Genomic DNA, 17,915 nt, shown 5'->3' on the forward strand with positions numbered 1-17,915 from the left:
TTAATTGATATTTTTACACCTTGGTCTCGTGGTGCAGAGTGGTAAGCTGCAATACTGCAATCAAAGTTCTGCTCATTTTCTGAGTGTGATCCCGACGGAAGTCAGTTTCAGGTAGCCAGGTCATGGTTGACTCAGCTTCCTTCCTTCAGAGGCTGGTAAAATGAGTACCCAGCTTGCTGGGGGTTATATGTAGGCAACTGGAGAAGGCAATGGCAAAACCCCTGTACAAAAAGTCTGCCTAATAAACATTGTGGTGCCATGTCATGTCATGGATCAGTAATTATCTGATGGTTGCATATGAGATTACCTTTACCATTGATGTTTATATAATGTTTTGATTATTTTAATTATGTGTGTGAAGGAGTTGATTTTAATGGTTTAAAATGTAATTTTATCATGAATGTTTTTAATTGTTAGCTGCCTTGGTAGCCCTTGTGAGGGCAGAAAGGGGGGATATAAACCTTGTAAAAAAATAAACAGAAAAGCCCTGAAATCAGGCAGGAAGTTTTAATGCATGAGTGCAAGATGTCCAAAGTCAAGCAGAAAGTATATTGTCTTTGTTGCCGCTTGAAGCCTCCTTATACTACCATTGCAGACAGTTGAACAATGCAGGGAAGGACTGCTGCAAACTGAAATCGATTAAGTGTTTTTAAGACCAGTCACAATGTGCAGTTGGCCTGCAAATAATAGCTTCATAGGTTAACATCACAACAAATTGGAACTTTTGACTCCTGTGGGGAATGTTGTCTCAAGCACCTAATAACCCAGCTGCAGCCTGTTGTGGAGGGGCAGATCGGACGGGAGAAAAGCAGGAACAGCACTGTTGAGAGATTTCTCCATGCTCTCTCCAGCTTCCCAAAATTCACAGTAACAGGCTCTCATCCAAGCAGAGTTTATTCAGCAACAGACAGATAACAAGCAAGTAGTACAATCCCACAATTATTCCTCAGATCAGTCTAGAGAACAAAAACAGCAGATGCATATAGAGACAGGATAATTACCTGACAAAGCACTCAGTTCCCAGGGATGAGATGGACTTCTACATCAACATCACTCCCTCAAGAAAAGAGGCTACCCTTTGCTAATTTGGGGGTCCCTCCTTATTCTTTGTGATGGGTTGTAAGCAAAAGGCGATTTTAAAATGCAATTTTGTTAAAGTAAACCTACTTTTTACCTTTGGAGTGAGGCAGAAAAGGCCTAAGGGCATAAGAGCCATCTGATTGACTATGACTTCCTGCATTCTGATTGGGCAAGTAACTGCATGATGCAGAGGAGGGAGAAAGATATCTCCCTTGTTACAATATTCAGCGAGGCTTTGGGGATTTTGAGTTCCTGACTGGAACAGCTATCTGCCTATTTTTTAAAAAGCATTACCTGTCTAAGGAAAGTAATAGCAGACAGTGTTAGATTTTGTCTTGCCCTACCATGATGACAGCCCTGTATGCTGTGGTTAAAGCAAATATACACTGGCTAGAAAATCTGGTGATCAGGTTATTGAAGAGCTCAGGTTTAGAGCTAGAGATATAAACAGTGTCAGGACAGATCTCCCAGGAGAGGAAAGGAGACTCTTAGGCTTATTCCGCACATGCGGAATAATGCACTTTCAAACTGCTTTCAGTGCTCTTTGAAGCTGTGCGGATCAATGGTGATCATTGGTGTGGTAGGTTTTTGTTCTGTTTTATTTTGTTGCTATATGCCACACCATTATTTTTGCATTGTTTAGTATTTATTTTGGCATGCCTAATGTGGGGAGTGTCTGGGAAGGAAAGAACAATAAAAGTCAACGGGCTATCTACTACACACGACACAACTATACTTTCAGTTACTGAAGTGAAAAAGCAGCAAAAATAAGAGTGAGTGGTTTCCCTGCCTTGGTGCTATAAAAGGCTGAGTTGGTGTCTGTTGCAACCTTGTTTAAACCAGTGGCTGATAGCACTTATAGTGTGTCAGAATGAACATTCACAATTACATGTTCTGTACATGTTGCAAGTGTCTCAATGTGAAAAGACAGAGGACCCTCCTTCAGACTTTATCTGGACTTCAGAAATGGTATGCTCTCATTGGGTGTCTCTTTGGGGTACTTGTTCTCTGTAATAAACAAAGTGATCTTCAGGACTGATAAGCTGGTCCTCCCTGCTGTCTGCAGCTGGTGTAAGAGATGCACCTGTTTCTGAGAAGGGTAGGTAGGAAGGCATTTGCTTTTTAGAAAGACAGAGAAGCATAGATTATTTTAAACTGGCTAGTCTGGACCACAGCAAAAGACCTAATAAATGGAAGAAAAATGCAAGGCTGGTTTTTGTTCCTCAGATTGCTAGCATTCATGACTCTACTGTTCTTATGCTGTTATGAAGAGGGAAAAAGAGATTCCTTTTACTTCTCATATATTTTGATGCTCTGCCTCTACATGAGTTGAATGTTAAGTAATAAAAGGCAATCAAGTTCTGCTCAAACTTGACTCCAATACAGAGCACATCTGCTATGTCCTTCACTGCCAAAAATCCAATCTACTTTAGAAGTACCTAAGGCTATGAAGCTGGAATACATTGGATTTTTTGGCAAAGAAAGATTTAAGGAAGTTGTGCCTTATAATGGACAAGATTATAAGTATTTGTAGAAGTTCTGATAAGTGAGATGTCTCGTTACTATATCCTTTAAGGTTTGGGAAGGTCATCTTTGTTTTATTTCTGCTTGTTTGCTGCACTTGGGTTACTTTCCACATCTGTAGAACCAACTAATTTTTTAAAAAAAAACCTTTCGCAAAAAAAAGATTTCCCAGAGATTTGGAGCGCTTAGCTGTTTCTTCACCTTTCTCCAACCCAAATCTTAAATCTTCATCTCTTTTATCCACACAGATTATGTTGCTTACTGACCCTGAGATTGAGAGCAGCCTGCTGATCAGTTCTGATGAAGGAGCCACTTACCAAAAATATCGGCTGAACTTCTATATCCACAGCATGCTCTTCCACCCCAAGCAGGAAGACTGGATTCTGGCCTATAGTCAAGATCAGAAAGTAAGTGCCTGCAGATATACTTGCAAATGACACAGCACTTCCCTCTCCCAAACCTCTGAAGTCATTTAGTATGATTGTTGTTTTTGCAGCATCTCCGGTTCAAAGAAATAAAAATCTTTATACATATACAGGTATTATGAATTTCAATAAAATTTTAATAATCATACACTTTTTACAATGTTCCAAAAAATACAATCTTGAGGATGTGCACATAGCACAGTAGGTCATTTTGAACAACTGGATTAATAGTTATATGGTTAATTGCATAGCACAGGGAACTGAGGATGTCCTACCAATGGATGTATCGGGGCTCCCATATTGGAATACACAATAATTTTATTGAAAAATGGCAAACTTCATAACTGTTGTTCACCAGGCCTTGATACTAAGTCTGTAGAAGATGGATCAGGGGGATCTTAGAGTCCCCTGAAGTAAAACATTGAAAGGAAGGAAGAGCTGATAGGATCTAATCTCTTCTTTGTAGATCCTGCTTTGAAGCCTGCTAGGTACTATGGAAAATGTACTTTGGATTTAGGAGCTGTCTGCACATGAAAACTATATCCCTCAGGGCTGCCAGCTACAAGTTGGAAAATACCTGGAGATTGTTGGGTTGAGCCTGAAGAGGTTGAATTTTGGGGAAGGGGGTATGATGCCACTGACGCCATCAGTGGGTATGATGCCATGTAGTCCACTTTCCAAAGCAGCCATTTCCTCCAGGTATACTGATTTGTATTGCCTGGAGATCATTTGCAGGAAGTTTTCAGCCACTACCTGGGGACTGGCACCATGCATACTGCAATATTTGTGTACTACACCAGCCAGAGTCTCCAAGCAGAATATGGCTTTTATAGCAGGTATTAGGCTGTCCTTCCAGCTCTGCCTTTATGCTAATGGTTCTGGTGGCACAAAAGGGCCGAAGTTATTTCAGGATTCAGCAGTATCACTACTCCCAAATGATGGATTGTTTTGCAGTATCAGCTTAATTCAGTGTATTGCTATTAATTTGGTCATTATGGTCTATCCCCGTGGTGGCAAACCTATGGCACTCCAGATGTTCATGGACTACAATTCCCATCAGCCCCTGCCAGCATGGCCAATTGAACATCTGAAGTGCCATAGGTGCGCCACCACTGGTCTATCCTATCTATTTGCACATATACCAGGGAGAAGGATCCTTATGTTAAAGATCCTGAGAAAGACAATCTAGGAGCTATTTTCATTATCCTAGAACAGTGATGGCGAACCTATGGCACGGGTGCCAGAGGTGGCACTCAGAGCCCTCTCTGTGGGCACACACAAACAGAGTCCCCCCACCCCACATCTAGGCTGGTCTGGGCCGCAGGGCTCGATTATTAGCATTAAACCTATGACCTAATTTTGGGGAAGCAATGTAGGTAACCCTGTTAAGCGCTGCTAAACCCCACTGATTTTCATGCGAAGAACTAAAGCGTGATCCTTTACCTGGGAGTAAGCTCCGTTTCTGGCAATGGGGCTTGCTTCTGAGTAAACCCTCCTAGGGTCGTGATTCACCCATTGGAAGAGTTGCACGGTTGCGTCAAAGCAAAGCCACCAACTACCAACAAGCTTACTCCCGAGTAACACACATCTCGAAGCCAACTGTTTTTTCTAAATGAAAACCTCAGTATTCAGGTTAAATTGCCATGTTGGCACTTTGCAATAAATAAGTGGGTTTTGGGTTGCAATTTCGGCACTCGGTCTCAAAAAGGTTTGCCATCACTGTCCTAGAAGAATAAAACACAATTCAGAAGATAAATAATATATAATCTTCTCACATTGTCAAGCAAATTATTTATCATTCAGATCCCAGCAATTCTGGTGAGTTTTTAAAAACACATTACAATAGTTCTTCCTCTCCTCCTCCTATAAACATTTCAATTTGCTTTTAGCAACTACATTTTCCTTTTCTTCTATGTCTTGTGTTATATCCATGACTCTCTAGTGCAATGTTAAATATACATCAGATTTCTTCCCACAATCACTATTTTAGTGTACACTTGGAAACCTTAGAAAAATCATATGAGTACTTTTTTTCACAATCGCTAAATCTCCACAGATTTTTTTAAAAATAACGTATGAATTTCCCCTCAAAATGATCACTGCAGCTTCTTTCCTAATAAGCAGTTGGGGGTAATCCCTGTTTCCATCACTACATATGACATAGCAGGATTACACAAACATCCCTATTTGGCAAGGGGGGGGGGGGGGGGGGGGGTATTAATGTAGGTCCTGATTGAAATTTATTGTCAGCATCACTCAGATTTTAAAAATGCAGGGTTAGGGAGCCCTCTACTGAATACTATAAATTAATATGGATCTCTTTCTCTCTGAAATAATCCATAATGATTTCTCAATAATTAGAAAAGGAAAAATAATAAAAGAAGAAATTAAAAATATTTCCTCATAGTCTTATGCATCATTGGCTCCTGTGGCTAGAAGGTAATTTTTTTTTGCCTTGATATGAGCAACAGAGCAATATCCTTTGTATGCTACATCTGAACTTACCCACTGATCACTGGGAGTCTGAGATGAATAAGATTTGGGTCTGATCCTTGCCACTGGTGGAGAAGTTTGGTCCTACAGAAAAGAGTAGAAACATTCATTTTTCCTCATCTCTGTTTTTCTCTTCCAGCTGCGAATAGAAATGTCTCAGTAGAGGTTTAAGCAAAGTTGTTGACCAAACTCAGTTCTCAGGGGGCTTTAATTATACCAATAGCTGGCCTATTTAAATGGCAAATTAATCTATCATAGTTGGACATCATGCAAAGCTTTATAATAATATAGGGATTTCATATTAATACAGGCATTCAGACAGTAATACAGACAATAATATGGGTTTTCAGAGACAGTAACAGAGGTAGCAAGCACTGTGCATCCATCAGTCTTTCCAGCAGGAATAGGAACCACTTAAAATCAATACATTTATAAATCAAGGGGGACAGAAGAATTGCTCACCTGTGTAAACCAATGTCTGTTAAAGAGAAGGTATGTGAGAAAAAAATGCAGCACTAGTTCTTGAAGTACACTGGGAACCTTTACTGACTAGCAAATTTGTGCAGTGTTCATGGGTCCATTGAATGCTTCCCATCAGAACTGCCCCTTGTCAGGCTAAGTCATTTATGTTAATAATGCAGCAAGAATACCTACCTTCTGAGAACAGGTCTGCAAGCAGAAATGATAATTACTTTAACAACATAAACATCTGTGTATAGAATCTGATGATACAGCAAGAGACATCTTGGGCTGGTCTTCAACTTGTATGCTGGCTTCTCCAAAGGCTGGAGTTGTGACTCACTCTTGCTCTTTGATTCATGCCCAAGGGCTGGCACCTCTGGCTGCACCCAGGCTTTATACATGAGTAGGAAGAGCTTATACATGAACAGGAATCCTCAGACAAATGGTGCACCTAATAAATATGTTCCTTCACTCTTTCACTGTCTGCTAAACAGCCTTTGCTCACAAGCTTTAGAAGTACCTGGAACAAGAAAGGGGAACAATGACCAAAAGCAAAGATGCTACATAGCTGACAAAGATGTTTCTTCTCCTATTCATTCCCTCCCTTCCTTTTCAGGTTTCTTTTATGATTTCTCTGCATTTGGTCAAAACTGCAGTTGTCCCTTCCCCAATCATATTAATGAAATTCAATAGAAATATTATTGGATATAAAATGCATAAAGTTCAAGTGACCAAATCAATCTGAAAATTATGCTAATTTATTCTAAATTGTATTAATTTAGTGATGTCCAGAGCGCTTCTGTCATTACTGGTCTTGAACAGTTCATATGAACATACCTACCTGTCTAACACTGAAACTGTCCATTGCTCCAAGTAGTTCAGTATGTTCACCTGGCAGCATCTCTCCAGGGTCTCATGCAGAGAAAGGTCCAGAGAAATGACTTTGCCCTGAGGTCCTTTAACAGGACCCTGTTTCCTAAACCTGCACTGTGTCACTGAGCATGACCTCTGAGAGATCAGCAAATCAAGCAGGACTTTTGCCCCCTCACAACTGGTTTAGAGCTTGTCAACCAGAAACTGTGGGAATTTTCTTATCTCTGAATGAACCAGGCAAAAAAAAATGGATAGATATTCTATACTGGTATCTTGTTCTTCATTTATGTTCCTCAACAGAGGTTTGGCACCAAGTACAACTGCTAGGAGGCATTTTTCTTTTAATTTGTCCATAAACTAGTGTACAAACTAGGCTGTAAAACATACCCTCAGAGTGCATCCATCAGTCTCTTAATACACCTCACTAAACATTATGTTTTCAGACACATCTTGGAATAAATGAAAGAAATAAACTAAATAGCAGTGGGAATAGAAGAACAACCCCTAATAAAAATGAAAAACAAACAGATAAGCCAGTAGCAGACAACCTGATGATACGGGCAGTGTAACCTAGAAAGTTGTCTGAAGAAGTTCCCAAGCAAAACAGATAATGAAAATGCCAAAAGTGATTTCCAATATACATTTTAACCCATGACAAAGGAAGTTTTCATATTTCAAACTGAGTTGTTGCAAAGCATGATGGTGTTTGCAAAGCAGACATTAACTGTAATTACAACCAGTCATTGAAACCATTTGTCTAGGAGTATCCCATATTCCTTTTAATATCATTGTGGACTAATGCACATTATAGCAGCCTCATTGAAGTCAAATTATTCCATTTTCTAGCTGTCACCATGTGACAAGCTGTCCATGTCCATTGGTGAATACCAGTGACTGTGTCACTATACAGAAAGTTGTGATAGTTTGTGGAGGGAAATTACTTTCCCCTTGATGAACTATTGCATAAGAACATTCTAACAGCTCTTAAAGATAAAAGATTAGACCCAGAATTATTATTATTATTATTATTATTATTATTATTATTATTATTATTATTATTATTATTATTATTATTATTATTATTATTTATTTAATTTGTATACTCACTCGATCCCCGAAGGGCTCCGGGCGGTGAACAACATTCACTACAACATCAACAGGAGCGGTCGTACAAATATAAACACATAGGCTCCATCCCATAAAATAGCTTAAAACTCATAAAACAGCAAAAAACCATAATACATAATAAAAGGCGTCCGACCCCAATTTAAAACCTACCCCCATGGGGGGGGATGGCAGGACCCCTCAATAAATAAAATTTCCATCAGCAGAGTTAAACTTTCCTGCCTGTCCATCCTTCTGTAGCCCATTTATCTCTGCAAAGTACTGTTTCTGGGGAATAGACGACCCGGAGGAATGGCATGAGGGGGGTCTGCAGTGGATATTGCCAGTTTAGTCCAGATCTAACCCAAAGTGTTTACTGAATCACTGAATAGATTTTTAAAAGAATCAGTGAATTCTCAATGGACACATCTAACGTAGAATGGAATTTCAGTGTTCAAAAGCAACATACTTCAGAAAATGGAAATGAATAACAAGGGATCACTATTATTATGCAAGGGGCATCGACTAACCACTATTGGGAACAGGATGATAAACTCCTTTTATCTGATCCAGCAAAGTAAATCTGTTGGTTTTTGAAGACATGGTAGAGTAGGAGATTCCTGTGAAGTTTATGTAGTTATAATGTAAGCTATGATCCTTTTAAATTTCACAGTGTGAAGAAAAATCTGTCACTAAATTTAAGAGAGAGGTATTTGAGAGACGAGCATTGATTGAAGGTATTTTTACCTGAACATGTTTAATGGTGATTGTAAAAAACCCAAAGGGGATAGTGCGGGAAGACTAATTGTTGAGATGTTAATCTTAGTACATTTTAAATGACTGTTTCTCCTCTAGATGGATATCTGAAATATTTGTCACTATCACTGGTCTCTTTCAGAAGCAAATAAATTAGGATCCAGATAGCTAGTGAAATATATTGATAACTTTCATGCAGTGTGATTGATTTCTTGATATCATTTCAAGGGCTTTGATTTTCCAAGTCTTATATGTTATGTTCTACATTAAATTAATCTTTACATGTTTGAAGTATTTATAAATGTCAGTTACGGAAGAACATGGGAAATTTGTCACATTATGTGATAAATGGTTCCTAGAAAAGTCTTGGTGAACAGCATTTGACAAGGAGTAGAATCTGGTCATATCAGGGCTGCAGTTGGGGATCTTTTATTATTTTGTATTTTTGTATTTTGTATTTTTTTTTATTTCTTCAGCCTCAAATGTCCTGCTGATGCTGCTGTTTGCCTTTAGGGAAAACAGACAGACTACCCTTATATTCCCCATATGTTGTGTTCTCAAGTTTCCATTTGACCACTCTGCCCAATGACCCTCAGCTGGTTGGTGACCAGAAGAAGGCCAGCTGAATAGGGCAGTGATTATCAGTGCACCAAACACTGTATCACTCTCCTATCAAATATCTATGGTTTCCTTGGAATTTTTGAAGGAGAGTGTTAAGGAGCCCCTAGCATTACTGCAAAAGTGACGTCAATTTTTGAAGGAGAGTGTTAAGGAGCCCCTAGCATTACTGCAAAAGTGACGTCAATGCTTTAGGTATGCAGTTTGCCATCTCCAGCCCCACCCCTGTAAAGTTCCAGTGAGGACCTGGCAACCTTACACATATGGGAAAAGGACTCTTCAGAAAGTATTACCCAAGGCTACTAATGCTATGTCATTCTATTTGATGGGGAACAGAGGCAGCCACAGAACAGGGATAATCAACATTGATTACAGTTGGGGCCTGAATATTTCTCCTGTGTTTTTCAGACCACAAATTTCCTGTCACCATTTTAATTAGGATGCAGACCACCAGGAAATTCTACTGTGCATATCCCATAAAAGTGAATATGATCTGTGAAATATCTTGTTCTTTCCAGAGGTTTTGGTACAGGTGAATATTCTGAAGGGTTGCACATTTTGACTGTCAACATTTGCAGCAGAGATGCATATAGCTCATACAATTTACAATCACTGAGAATCTAGGGTATCTGTATTGTCAATAAAAAAGAGATGCTTGAAATACAAGTTTCTTCATGATATAACAGAAGACATGGTTTATTTATTTTTTTTGGGGGGGGGGGGAAGAAATATATGGCCCTAAGTTTGTTTTCTACTCCGTGCTATATATTCTTCTTGTACTTGAACTGATCAAAACTAAATGAAGGTATCAAAACTTGGCTCTCTGCTTACAATGTCACAACAAATGTTTAATTTTTTAATGAGCACATTCTGGAACATCACCTAACAATGGCAATTATCAACTTTCAAAGTGGAATTCTCATGAATAAATCTATCATACCATGGAAAACCTTCTGACAAGTGGGAGCTCTTACTCCGCTCCTCCCTTTAAAGTGCTAATAAACAGAATGAAAACAAAATATAAAAACATCTATGTGGGCAGAACATAAGCCCAGTTGACATCACTTTCTCTTACTTCCAGCTTGCCTGTTTCCTCTCAATCCATAATGGTCCCCATGTGTCTAACATCTGACATTCTCCCAGTAGAGAACATTATATTCCATTTATCTGGTCTGTTAGTTCAAGCCATATTTGTGATGCTTGAGTTTGTACTAGATTTAACTTGACATATATTCTGTTTTGTGGTTAATCCATTTAAGTGGGCTATAGACTTTATTTTTAAAATAGAGTTAACTTGAATGACATTTATATTTTGTGGCCAGACTTGAATTTATGGTAACTCTCCCCCCACCCCAGAGGGAAAACTGAGAATGGATTCTACTTCCAAACTCAAGTATATGTGTGGGAGAAATGCATTTCTTCCTGCTGAGTCTGCCAGTAAAAATATATCTTCCATGTTCAACTGCCCTGGAAAAAGAGCAGGAATCCATGGTTAGCATTCCCTATAGTTGCATGTTTTTCTTTCCTTCACAGCAACCCCCAAAATATCTCCAACATTAAGTTACTTGGAAACTTCATCCTGGCTTACTTGTATTCATTAAGAAAGCACATATTTGTACCACTTTTAACTAATAAACAGCCCCATTCAAAGCTGGATGTGGGAGGATCCTGTTCCAATACAGTACTGCCCCACCACCTCCAAAAAAGCTTTCTGGCAGGAAAACTCTGAAACACCCTGCTGCCAGACAGTCTCATAGGACATACAAGACTTACACCACCAAAAGGGACGTATAAGTTCAAGGAGTGGGGCACAACACTCTCAGCCTTAATCTCTGGGAGGAAGTCAACAAACATTAGCTTTGCACCTTGCCCCCCCCCACCCCCAATGCTGGCCATTGGGATGCCAGCACTGCCCCACCGTAGCCTAGACTTCCAGATATTGTAGGGGTGGGGCTGAGGGATGGGTAACCACTGTCAAATGCACTGGCACAAGGCTGCACCATTCCCTAAAGTCCTTCCCCCACTCCCTATGAAGAGGCTGAAAGTGTATATGATACAGCAGCTCAACATCGCAGTTTCTTAGGTGGTTGTTAAAATTTTGTCAAGTGCATTTTGCTTTAAACTTAATAAAAGGAACTGAATCATGGTTCAATTTGGTTTCAGCCTGCCAAGTTTAAGTCAGTTGGTTTACTGACTGGATAAAGGCCAGTACCAGGTTGAATGATCTACTGGCGTTCTCTGTCCATGGAGAGGAAGAGGGGATTAGCAGAAAGCTCCTTACCTCCCTACTGTGTCTATGTCAGGCCTTCTTATCATGCTGGCAGGAGTCACATGACCAATTTCTTCAAATCCTTTGTGCATAGATTCCAAGCACACCACTGAAACCCTATAATAAATATAAGATTTCAGTCTTGTGTTCAAGTTCATGTACATTGAATTGTAGGCCAAGTTGCACATTTCAGTAGTGTATGAATGCCTCCTAGGATTAGAGTTGGGACAACATACAAGTGGGTATGGAATAAGGACGACTCTCCTTATTCTTTTTCTTTCTTGACTCCCTCCCTCCTCACTGAAAAATATTTTCTAAGCTTGTCCCAAATGGTAATTGATTAGCCTCATCCACTCCTCACTAATTGAAACAGATTCGATTGTTACACAGACCTAGAAATGAAAAGCAAGAAAACAAAAATCTCATTCCAATAATATTGCCCTCAATAAGATCCAAACAAAAGTACAAAAAGTGGGCAAAATTGTCAGCCTCTTTTGTTTATGTGTCAGATTCAGGAAACTGTGTTTGCAGCATCCTTCATTTCCAGGATATCTGTTGAAGGCTTTGAGAAGTTTAAATATTCCTTTCCAGCGGATAGTTTCTGTCACTTTAGCTTTGGATTGGCTTTGAGGCTTTGCATCAATGAAACTGACATTTCAGTGTTGTATTACACTGGTGATAACGCTGTCAACTAGGCTTGAGCAAAAACCAAAAAAAGAGAGAGAGGTAAAATTAGGGTTGCAGTTATTTTGACTTTACAATTATTGTAAAGCCAAAAAAACCCAAATACCTTTTTTTTAAAAAAAATGGCTCCAATGTAGCCTATGGGAAATTTGGGGAGGAGGTTTCCATATGTACATTTTTCAAGGTAGAGGTAACAACTTGCAGGGTGGCTTAGAAACCCTCTCCTGATAAGAGCACCTGAGTAGGGTGAAGTTTGGCTCAGGGGTGCAATCAGAGGCGTTCCTCCCATAGGGCAAAGTGGGCAGTTGCCCTGGGCGCAGCCCTGTGGGGGGTGCAAAAACTGTAGGTTCGTTTGGGATTTTTTGTATTTTCAGTGTTTTTCCATTTTTGGCCTGCAGAGGGCGCAGTGTTTAGGCTAGCAGCACCAAAATTTCAGGGATGTTTCGGGAGACTCTCCTGATGCTATCACCCAGGTTTGGTGAGGTTTGGTTCTGGGAGTCCAAAGTTATGGGCTCCCAAAGGGGGTGCCCCATCCCCCATTGTTTCCAATGGGAGCTAATAGGAGATGAGGCTACACCTTTGAGGGTTGATAACTTTGGACCCCCTGAACCAAACTTCACCAAACCTGGGAGGCATCATCAGGAGAATCTTTTACTGATACCACCCAGGTTTTGTGAAGTTTGGTCCAGGGGGTCCAAAGCTATGGACTCCCAAAGGGGATGCCACATCATCCATTGTTTCTAATGGGAGCTAACAGAAGATGGGGGCTACACTTTTGAGGGTCCAGAACTTTGGACCCCATGAACCAAACTTCATCAAACCTGTGTGGTATCATTAGGAGAGTCTCCTAAAGATACCCTGAAAGTTTGGTGCTGCTAGCTTAACAATTGCACCCCTGACAGCAGGCACCCCCCAAATTTCCCCAGATTTTCCTTTTAAATCCCCCCGCCTTTGACATGGATTTAAAGGGAGAATCTGAGGTCCCCAGTTTAAACATTGAAAGTGATGCTGTTTCAGGGTGGGGGAGAATCAACCCTAAAATAGCATCACTTTCATAGTTTTTAAAACTGGGAACCCCAGAGTCTCCCTTTAAGGTGGATTTAAAAGGAGAATCTGGGCTCCCTAGTTTAAACACAATTTAAAATGATGCTGTTTGGGGGTGGATTCCAGCATCACTTGTTTAAACTAGGGAGCCCAGATTCTCCTTTGAAACATTGAAAGTGATGCTGTTTCCCCCAATTGGGGGGACTGGATACAACACCATAACATGTTTTCAAAGCAGTAATAAAACATTTTGAAAGCATTTTGAAAATGTTTTCAAAAATTATTTCTGCTGTGTGGCATGGCTTATTGCTGTGTTCAGATTTGTGAGTTGGGGCATGTTCTATAATGTGATGGTGACTTTGAAAAAACCTGGTGTAAAAAATCATTGCTTGGTCACAGTGGGGGAGGGTGGCTGCCCCTGAGGGGTGCCAAACTCCAGTTTGCCTGGATACGCCACTGGGCATAGCTACAAGGGGGGTGCACGTTGCATTGGGCACCTGGGGGGGCATCAAACTCAGGTTTTGCCCAGGGCTCCAATTTGCCTAGTTACGCCACTGGGTGCAATTCTATGGGTCTCCAAAGGGGTTGCCCCCATCTCCCATTGTTTCCAGAAGCATGAGAAGAGAGGGTCTGGACACACACCTTCCTTTTCTCTGTTTGAGTTTTTCAGCTAATCCATCATAACCATATTGGAAACCTATAGCACCAATGAATCTGTTGGTATCAGCTCATTTCATGTAATGAAGTCTTAATATGGAGATCAAGTTCTATGAGGAAAGGCTGAAGAGAAGAAGAGAAGAGTTTTGGATTTATATCCCACCTTTCTCTCCTGTAAGGAGATTCAAGGTGGCTTACAAGCTTCTTTTCCTTCCTCTCCCCATAACAAACACCAAATTTCAAAGAACTGTGACTAGCCCAAGGTCACCCAGCAGGAATGCAGGAGTGGAAGAACACATCTGGTTCACCAGATAAGCCTCTGCCATTCAGGTGGAGGAGTGGGGAATCAAACCCAGTTCTCTGGATTAGAATCCATCTGCTCTTAACCACTACACCATGAAGAATTTGGGAATATTTTGCCTGGAAAAGAGGAGACTGGAGGGGGGACATGATTGCACTCTTTAAGTATTTGAAGGGCTATGATTTAGAGGAGGGCAGAGAGATGTTCCTGTTGGCAGCAGAGGATAGGACTCACAGTAATGGGTACAAATTGCAGGGGAGGAAACTTTTTACTGTAGGAGTTGTGCAATCAGTAGAACCAACTGATTAGAGAGATGGTGAGCTCCCCCTCACTGGCATTCTTTATGCACTGGCTGAACAAACACTTGTCTGGAATTCTCTAGGCCAGGGGTCTGCAACCTGCGGGTCTCCAGGTGTTCATGGACTACAATTTCCAATTGGCCATGCTGGCAGGGGCTGATGGGAATTGTAGTCCACGAACATCTGGAGACCCGCAGGTTGCAGACCTCTGCTCTAGGCTGATGCTACATTGTGCAGAAAGTTGGACTAGATAGCCTCTGTGGCCCCTTCTAATTCTACGATTCTATAAGTATAGCTATATTAGATGCAAGTAACAATTGGGATCAAAGAACTGTGTAAAGTATTCAAACACAGAAAATTTAGAAAAGGGACAGCAATTATGAGAAATATTTGAGAATGCTTTGAAATGTCCTCTTTCCCCTCTACATGTTCTTACTATTGTGAACCCCCAATGATCCCACCAAATCCATTCCTCATGAATCTCAAATCCATTCCTCTTGAAATCTCCTGATCTGATGCTTCTGAAATGGTGGCAGGAAGCATCTATTTCTTTTACTCTACCCTCTTTCATCAGTATTGTCTGGAACATTGATATAGCAGCATTCCACGTGCTGGGAAGAGAAAGAGACTACCACAAAAGAGACCACCATGCCACCACAAAAGCAGCTCCCACGGTAACAGATAAAGGAAAATGGGTGGAAGTGAGTGGGAAGGAAGAATTTTTGTTTGATGTCAATTAATATCTATAATTGAGGTTCATATTCCAACCAAGATACTATGGACTTCATATTCCAACCAAGAAATTATTGCTAATACTGCTAATCAAGAGCTGTCAAAAGCATACATGTCTCCTGCACTTTTACAGACTATTTAATGGATCCCTTGACAGATTTGGAAGGTGGGTAGTTCACTGAAGCAACCCTTGAATGGTTATTTTGTCTTAGTTTATGAGTTTTGCCATTAAAAAAGTCTTTTGTCATATAAAAAGTCTTCACAAATTTAACACAAAAATGTTGGGGAGAAAATTAAAATATTGTATTTTTTCTTTGATGTTTTTCTTTTAGTTGTACAGTTCAGTTGAATTTGGAAGAAGGTGGTTACTTCTCCAGGAAAATGTAACACCGAACAGATTCTACTGGTAAGAGTTCATATTGTACATTTTGCAGTCAATCGCTTCATCAGTGTTTCTGAGAATGAGCAGCACTTTTAACTGATTGCTTTGTAGACTGTAAGTTCTTATGCTATGTTGTCAAAATGTTCTGAAGGCTAGGTGTCATCCCCTATCCAATTTAGGTCACAGCTCCATGCTTTTTTACTTGGAAGTAAATCTCACTCTATGTAACTGAATGATTGAATAAATATTTTTATTATTTATATTACAAACCTCTTGTTTGGAAGAACTGCTGATTGTACTGGGTTTTTTTAATTATTCATTTTTATGGACCCTTTATACAAGGAACACTTACTTCGAACCTGTTCTCTGCACAGTGAGCTTGTAGTGGACTCTCCTCTCATTTCTCTGTTTACACTTGAAGAGGCAGTTCAGTGCCTTGCAGCTGCTTGCTACGGTCAGAGGGGCCTCTGGTTCTCTCCCAGATCTCTTAACTCCACCGATTAACAGCCTTAAAGGCACAGATATTCTCTCCCCCTCCCTCTCCCCCTCCTTTTGCCTACACACACACACACACACACACACACACACACACACACACACACACACACACACACACACTATGTGTCTCTGCTGCCATCGCAAGAGAAGAGAAAGATTTGTTAAAAAAAAAAACCTTGCCTGAAATAAATTTTTAAAAGTCCTCCCAGCCATCAAGGAGGTCAAAAGCAGGCAGGGGAAGTGAGGTGGAACCAAAAAGACACCTGCTTGCACTGTTCTTTGAAAAAGCCCCCTCTATTGTTATTTTATATAAAAAATTGATCTCTCAATCTCTCAATATGTGCACTTTAGAGAAGCAGAAAGGAGCCAGCAACATGGAGGGGGGCAGGGGGGAAGGCTCCAGGGCACCTGCAACTGAGACTGTGCTTTGCTGAGGCTGTGCTGGTGAGACTGTGCTGGACAAGGAGAGACTGAACACAGATGTTATACAGAGATGAGGGGGGTTCTTTCTGCCCTGCCACCAATATACATATGAGAGATCAATCACTCAATCTCTTGCTCAATAGTGCATTTAGGAAAGCAGGAAGGAACCAACAGCATGAAGGGGGAAGGCATGCAAAGCAGTTTGAGGGAGTGACAGGGAGAAGATGGTTGGGGGAAAATTGTGGTCACTGGCAAATCTCCCCACTCTTAACAGCTAAGCAAAAATTAAAATGGTGCTAGAAGTGGTCTCACTTGCTATGGACAGTGAAAGTGAAGCTCGAGGAAATCTTGCTGCAATGGACATTCTCCCCCACCATGCACCAAATATGTTGGGCATAATTGGCCATTGTCCTCTTTCAGTTTTTTAATGTTTTCATTTTGTTTATTATTGTTTCCTACTTTTGGCATCTTTAAGATAGCAAAGCAGTATAACTAAATACATTCATAAATGCATATTAACTTAGATTGCTGCCTTTGATCCCATGGAAAAATTTTACTTACAGAAGAATTTTGGCTTATTCTCCCAACAACTGCAGATCTCTTGCCCACCACATGATGTTCCTGTGGGGTAACCCTTCTTTCCAGGAGAAGCATTTGTAGTTATAGTGGTAGGGAAAACTGAAAAAAAGTCTCATTTTGCTGACAGAAATGTTTCCATCAGCAGAGATATATCAAGGGACCCAAGCCGTGGTCTGTCCCCTGATGAATTATTGAGTTGTTACTAAATTCTGACTTTCTGTCAACATTCTATCCATTAAGTATTTTGAAAAGCTGGATGACTACTACCAGCTTAGAAGAGTCATTTCTCCTTCTCTTCTACTCTACATTATATTTGTGATTTTAGAACCCTCTCACTCTGTGACTTGAAACTATCTTTAGCAATCTCTTTATAAAAATAGAAGACTTTTCAAAGTATGTCTAAATTACTGAAACCAAATTCCTTCTACCATGGGACACTCCTGCATTATTTAAGATCAAAGCCGAGGTATCTTCCAAACAGCATTCCATGTACTTTTAAAGGAACAACTTGGGATGACTGGCAAGATAAAAGTTATATTTCCAGAATATCAAGCTGCATAGTTAAACTGCCATTTGACCCAGCCATTGCCCTCAATTAATTATTTCGCAGGCACTTTTTGGCTCATGAATGCACGCACATCTTTGAGCTGCTCTACAGAAATCTGCAAATACTGTTACAGGGGAGGTTATTGTCATATTCCTGTTGTCCCTG

General features: G+C 40.4%; 1 protein-coding gene across 3 annotated transcripts in view; it reads left to right on the top strand.

The window, feature by feature from the left end:
* Positions 1-17,915, top strand: part of SORCS1 (sortilin related VPS10 domain containing receptor 1) — a 505,695-nt gene that overhangs the window by 316,170 nt on the left and 171,610 nt on the right. For all 3 annotated transcript variants that reach the window (XM_048505303.1, XM_048505304.1, XM_048505302.1), the window contains exons 4-5: positions 2,853-3,011; positions 15,654-15,727. In XM_048505303.1, coding sequence (XP_048361260.1) covers positions 2,853-3,011; positions 15,654-15,727 — 233 coding nt within the window. The remainder of the gene's footprint in view (positions 1-2,852; positions 3,012-15,653; positions 15,728-17,915) is intronic.

This window comes from Sphaerodactylus townsendi, linkage group LG08 (assembly GCF_021028975.2).
Source record: "Sphaerodactylus townsendi isolate TG3544 linkage group LG08, MPM_Stown_v2.3, whole genome shotgun sequence".
NCBI lineage: Eukaryota > Metazoa > Chordata > Lepidosauria > Squamata > Sphaerodactylidae > Sphaerodactylus > Sphaerodactylus townsendi.